At 44.9% G+C, this 6,828-nt stretch overlaps 1 protein-coding gene across 1 annotated transcript; it reads right to left on the bottom strand.

Annotated features, from left to right (window-relative positions):
* Window positions 1-566: 566 nt before the first annotated feature.
* Window positions 567-3,255, bottom strand: UBQLN3 (ubiquilin 3). Its single transcript, XM_032168056.2, has 2 exons — window positions 3,138-3,255; window positions 567-2,857 (listed from the first exon to the last, which is right to left on the bottom strand). Exon 2 carries the CDS (start codon window positions 2,819-2,821, stop codon window positions 854-856), a length of 1,968 nt encoding a protein of 655 aa, XP_032023947.1. The 5' UTR covers window positions 2,822-2,857; window positions 3,138-3,255; the 3' UTR covers window positions 567-853.
* Between the last annotated feature and the right edge of the window lie 3,573 nt (window positions 3,256-6,828).

Below are 6,828 nucleotides of genomic sequence, written 5' to 3'. Positions count from 1 at the left end.
CTCTTTTGCTCATATTGAATTCCTAATAGCTAGCAAAATGCTATACACAGAGTAGGTCTTCAATTTTGAGCTTGAAGTTGCAAAAAATTAACTCTCTGAATTTGGCTACAAGGGACTGTATAAAGTCGGTGAGATTCAAGAATCTGAGAAGTCACCCTGACTCCTTTGCTGCTCTATCTCTATCTGCTTAGAGATCAGCATCAAATCCTGGAAGTGAAAGCCACTCGGGGGACAGTCTTCAGGGGAAATAAAAATAAGAAACTACACCCACTTTTCAGTCAGGCTAGTGGTAGGGAGCTCGGAAAACCAGATCACCTGGTAGCAGCTACTACAGGACACAAAATCTGAAGAAACGCTGAAAGAACACTGGGAAAGTTGCAGGCCTTGACCTTCAAAAGGTTGCAGCAACATTTCCTCCTCTGTTCTTCATACCTGTGAGTCTTCTAACTTCAGATCTTTTAGTTTCCCTCCAAGTCCTTCCATCCATGTACAGACAGCCCTTATCACTACTTCTCCCATATCCATCCTTTTTCTCATAGCCCACATGAATGAGACTCAGGCAAGAGTTCACATTGGAAATTGGGTGTAATTGCATCTCAAGATAGGCATAAGCAGAGCTCAGACCAGGGAACCCCGATGGTATAGTGGTACAAGTGGTTGACTCACACAGCACCTCCACTGTTTTGGCCATTAGTCTTCCTCGTTGACTCTGGAACAACATTGCCTCCACAGTAAAGGGCATCATAGTAAATTTGGTTTATAATGCAGCTGTATTCAAAAATGGGAGAGCTAGGGAAATAGGATATGGGAAAAAGGCACAGAGGAAAACGTATGGTCTGAATGACTAAGGCTCCTACGACTGTCTCAGCTTCTCCACAGCAGCATCCACGTTGCCCCCTGTAGCAATGAGGGCCTGAAGATTGGCTTCACGATTCAGAAAGCCCATGGACCGCAGTTGCTCCAGCTGCACCTGAAAGTGAGCCTCAGGCTGCAGCTGCTGGGGATTTGTACTAACTAAATCTTGCAGCATATGGAGAAAGGGAGGGGAATGGAAGCCTAGCTCTGCAGAGTCCAGTGCCGGGAACACCTCAGGAGGTGGATTTGGGAGAGGAACTTCAGACATAAGGGGATCTTCTCTAGACTCTATACCTCCTGCCACACTATCCGTCCCTGCTAGGCAAGGCATGAACCAGAGTAGGAGGCGAGGTGCTTCAGTAGCTAGGACCTGCAGACCCTGCTCAATCTGCCGCAGGGCTTGCAGGGCACGGGGGTTTGCCATGGCTGCCTGAAGGTGCATCAGCAGTGGCAGCTGTGGTTGTATCTCATCCTGTAACCGTGGAGCCGGATTCATGCCATCTGGCCTCAGAGATCTTGGATAAGCTGGGGGTGGCAGCCAGGGAGGCTCAGGGATTCCAGGAATGGCTGCCGTGGGGGAAGAGGATAAGGGAGCAAGTGGAACCCTGTTGGCAGAATCTCCCAGCCCCAAGACAAGATCAGGCAAGTTTGTGCTAGGTCCAGTAGAGCTTTTCCCTGCACCATCTTGGTCTCCACCTTGTCCAGTCCTGTTCTCTGTGGGGTATCTCAGGAAAGCTGGGCAGGAGGACCTTCCCTTGATTGCTACTGACTCCTTGGGGAGAGGCTGGCCTGACCCAGGCTCCTGAGATGAGGGTGACGATGGGGGAACTCTGTTTACTGGTGGTGGTGGTTCCTGGCTTTGGCTGAGGGCAGATGCAGTCCCCTGTAGATAAGTTCCTAGGGACTGGGGGTTCTCGTGTAATTGCTGGAGATAGTCATAGAGCCCTATAATACCCAGAAAGTTTGGAAACCTATTTCTAATGTCAGGTGCATCCTGATCCCCATCCTGCCTTCCTTGCCTGCTACCTGAGCCTCCATGTGTAGAAGTCCAGGGGTTGGGGAGAGGGTCACAATTCTCCATCCTTGAAGGTTGGCTGGTGGTGGTGGTGGCATTATCAGTAGTGGCAGTGGCAAAGGGATTGCCACCAAACTGCTCCTGGACTGCATTAAGCATTGGGTCCATAATATCTGTGTACATTGTGCGAAGCACATTGTAGCCACCAGGAATGCTCTCCAAGTTACTGAGCACCCGGTCCTGGCTACGTATCATCTCCTGCATCATGGCAGGGTTACGTAAAAACTCCAGTGTCTGCCGCATAATTTCAGGGTTGTTGAGAATATGCCCAATCTCAGGGTTGTGCTGGATCAGCTGCTGCATATGGGGGTTGTCAAGAACCAGCTGGCGTACTAGGCCTGTGTTGGACAGCAGACTCTGGATGAAGGGGTCATCAATGAGCTGAGCCACAAACTCAGGCACAGACACATGCTGCCGCATTAGTGAGCTTGGCTGGTCAGGGAAGCCACGATAGGCCAAGCCCAGCCCACTGAGGCCTGTGAGGAGACCTAAGCTAAAGGCAGGGGGCCCATCTGCTGGGTAAATGGAGCTTGGCTGAGGGAGTGATCCAGGACTTGGGCCCTGGGTAGGGATAGAGGCAGCCGGGCACTCATTGCCCATGGCACAACGCTGCATCTTGATGACCAGGTGGACCGTGAGGCCATCTCGCACTCCACACTGTGCCAGAGAGTCAGGATCCTTGAGGATTTTGCCAGCAAAGATTAGAACAAGCTGATCAGGGTGGGCCTTAAAGCGTTGAGATATCTCTTCCTTCAGCTGCTGGATGGTGCATGTATCTGTAACTGAGAAATCCTCCTTGTCTTTGGGTGTCTTCACTGTCACCTTGATGAGGTGGGGATCCTGGACTGGTGCTGGGCTGCCCTGTGGCAGGGCTTCTCCACCTTTGGCCATGGTGGCAGCAGGAGGTCCAGGTCTGTGGGGACACAGCTAGGGGCATGGGGATGATAGACCAAGATCATCCTTTCAGGCAATGGCAAAAGTAGGAAGGGTGAGCATGAAAAGGGGCTTGAATATCAGGATAGGGAAAGCCGCAGGGTCTACGTGAAAGGAGCCTTGAGGTTTCTGGGGCAGGATGCTTTAGGAGGATTGTGGGATTGAAATATGTTGGAGTCAGGGGAGGGAAATGCAGGGCCCTGGGAAAGAGGTCTGTAGTTGATGAATACAGGGACAAAGGTACAAGGAAGGGCCCAGGCTGGGGTGTACATACCAGTCAGCTGTGGTCCTGTCCTTCTCTTTATGCAGGGCTCCAAACCTCCCTCATCTTGCTACACAGCCACCCCTGAGGCCTTCTGGGCCAGAACCTGCACTGTCATGTCCCTTCTGTGACCTCAGTGCTGACATCACAGCCTCACACAGAGGATTCTTGAGACTTCTCTAAGGGGCTCTGGATCCCTGGGAACTCTTGCTCTCCCATCTTTTACCACTTCGACTTCCTTCACCTCAAATGCCTTCCTGTAGAGACTTCTGTGAAGGCTCAGACTGGGATTGGAACATTATAAAACATCTCTCAGTCCTCTCTGTCTCCATTCAGACCCACATTCAGCTACTTCCTGGTCCAGGGGCTTCTTCCTGGTATCCTAGGTCCCAGTTTTCTGTCTTATTCAACATTAACCATGAATTCTTTGTGTATTTTCAAAGTATTGATTCACTGATGAATAGGATTTGGGGTATAAGGGAGGAGTCAAGCATGACATAACTTTTTTTTTTACTTTAAAAGAAATTGTTATCCTCCAAAGGAATTCAAAGGATTGAATATTTACTAAAACAAAGATTGGAAATAAACACTTTCTCTAAATTAGCAGGTTGTTAAACAGCTTTACATACATTTGAGATGTCTATTTTACATACAAATGGAGATGTAGTATGGCAGTTGAATATTATAAGTCCAGAGTTTATTAGCATTCAAAGGGTACTTAAGATCATGGACTGGTTTAGATTAGCTAGTTAGTGCATACAGGCAAAATGATAGAGATTTTAAAATCTGAATTTTGTGGCTCTATAACATTTAGAAATCTGGAAGATCAGAAGAATTTGGCAAAGGAAACAGAAAAAATAAAAGAGTAAGGTAGAAAAAAAGAGAGAGAAAAGAGAAAAGCCAAAGGAAGAAGAGTTTCAAAAAGGAGAAAGTAAACAATCATGTCAAATGATGCTGCTAGGTCAGGAGGATGAGGATTGAGAATTGGCCACTGGATTTGAAAAAATAAAGAATTGGAGACCATGATGAGACTAGCTTTGGAAGGATAGTAGAGGCAGGAAGCCTGATTAGAGTGTGTTTAAAAGCAAATGGTTTGGGGAAAAGTAGATCCAGTGAGGGCATTTTAAATGCAAGAAAGGGGCTGACGGCTATGTGGGGATGTGCGGTTAAAGGCTTTTTAGATTTTTTTCTTAAGAATAGTGTAATGATGTTTATATTCTGATAGAAACAATCCAATGAGTAGAAAAAATTGATGCATGAGAAAGGGAAAATTATTATGTTCTTGAATAGATAAGTTAGAGAGATTGGGAGCAAGTGCCTATGTGGAGAGCTTGATTTAGGAATATGAAGTTTATTCATGATAGCAGAATGACTGGGAGGCAGAGTGTATTGGGACAGATGTAAGCTAGTTGGTTGATTTCAAGGTAGACACAGGTAGAAGTCCCTTCTGATTATTACTGTTTTTCTTGATGAAATAAGCACAACTTTAAGATTTAGAATAAGAAATGGATATTGAAGATTTGAGAAGAGAAAACAAGATATGAATTGATCATCTGAAAGAATAAGTGTTAGGTTTTGAAGGGAAAGCAAGGGTTAAAGAAAGACACACACACACACACACACACACACACACACACAGCAAATGTAGGCTTTATGTCTAGCATAAAACCTAGAGAAGTGTGGGACCAGCCTAATGCCAGAGCCCACCACTGCTTACAGGCTGGGGTAATTTATAGGTATGGGAGGGAGGGGTCTGGGCATTATGGTTGCTGCCTGGCAGGATATTGATAAGATGTTCTCATGATGAGGCGGTTTGGTCCTTGTTTCTGTAGGATGTCATCATGGTGTTCAATGGACCTTTGCGCAGCAAGATATGATAGGGATGTTACTTTAGTTGGGCCTTTTTCCGCCTTGTGGTCAGGTGGTTAGGCAGGATGTTTCTCACAGCCTGAACCCCCGTGAAATGTTTCACTTTGACCAAGGTCTGCAAAATAGTGGGAAGTTTACAAAATGGTGCAGTTTGGACTAACAATAAGGTAGTGAATTAACGAGGATAGTGGATTTCCAGGTATAATCTCCAAACTGACAGCATTAGCATCACCTGGAAACTTATTAGAAATGAGAGATCTTAACCCTACGGTAGACCTACTGAATCTAACACCCTTGGAATGTCGGGCAGAAATCTGTGTTTTAACACACCCTCCAGGTGATCCTGGTGCAGATTCTGGTGAGAATCACTGGACTGGGAAAATGCAGTTAGGATTACTAAGATGGTAATTAAATCTTTTGGTAATAAGTTTAAATGAAACTAGTCAGCACAGCTGTATGCTTTTCTTTGCCTAAACAGAGACTAGTTGAAGAGTTGAGTATCACCATGATGAGTTAACTAGGCAAGTATTATGCCACAATTATTATATTCATGGATCATGAAATAATCTTGGAGCCAGAAAACTGGGCTGAGAAGCAGCAAGATGGTGCAACAATGACATCTATCCACTTCCAAGTCCAAGGGAAACACAGATGTAGCCACTGCTGGAGAAGCAGTGTCTTCACTGGACATCCAGATCTCCATTATAGCAAAAAGGTATAGTCATCTTTAGAAAGAATGTTGTAGGTATGTGGGTTTTTCTATTGCTAAATTATGACTTCTAAATGGTAGGATGAAAAGACTGGAAAATTGGTGACGAGTAGAAAAATGAGTCAAGTGAGGAATTTTCAGAGCATATTGTGATGAAAATAAAAAGATGACCTGGACAGCTTGAGCTTTTTATGCAAGCTGTAGAAAAGAGGATATGAAGCTTAATCATATTAAATGGGGAGGTAAAAAATCCATTTTCACTGTAATTTATTTATTGAGACTTACCTTTTTGGTAGGTGTGGACATGAAGTAGGGGTCTTTGGCAGTGAGCTTCCTAGAAACACTTGGAAGTTTGTAGGCCCATCCTTCACTCTTACTGATGGCCATGTTGGGGCTCAGAAGGGGTGGTCTGTTGAGCACACAAATCTCTGTGATGGGTCCCCTTTAGAGTCCAGAATCTACTTCTCAACACCTCCCCTGCTCCCACCCTAGTGCAAGAAACTACCGTTTCTCAACTGCTCTATTGTAAAAGCCTCCTAACTGGTTTCCCTGCTTCCCTGGTTTTCCTCATGAACAGTCCATTCTCCACTCTGAAGCCAGACTGATAAATTGAATTACTTGATTTATTTGCTCAAAACTCACCAGTGACTATTACATTCACAGGAAAATCCAAATTTTTCACCAGACCTATAAAACTTTTCACAATCTCTCTGACTTCCTCCCCATTCCCCGCTCCTTTTTGTCCATTTCAGCCACATCACCTCCTTGTTATTCTTAAAACATAGCAGGAATACTGCTACCTTGGGGCTTTTACTTTCAGACAGCCCACGGATCTTCCTTCTCTCAGTGAATTGCACGTTCAGTTCCCCTAGTTACTTCTGATTTCTGCTCAAATGTCACCTTTTCAGAGAGGCCTTCCCTCATCACCCTATGTAGAATATCTTATTCTGATTCATTTTTCTTCACAGCAGTTACCACCTAACATAACTTGTATCTCCACAAAAGAAAGTAAAGTCAATAAATACAGGATCTTTGTTTTTTTCACTGCTATTTTTTCAACGCCTAAAACAACATTGAATTATTATGGTAAAAGTGTTTTAAATTATTTAATCATGGAATAATTAA

Source organism: Hylobates moloch, unplaced genomic scaffold (genome assembly GCF_009828535.3).
Source record: "Hylobates moloch isolate HMO894 unplaced genomic scaffold, HMol_V3 SCAFFOLD_11, whole genome shotgun sequence".
In the NCBI taxonomy this organism is placed as follows: Eukaryota; Metazoa; Chordata; class Mammalia; order Primates; family Hylobatidae; genus Hylobates; species Hylobates moloch.
Note: the sequence above shows the minus strand (reverse complement) of the source record. Positions and strands in the feature narration are given on the sequence as shown.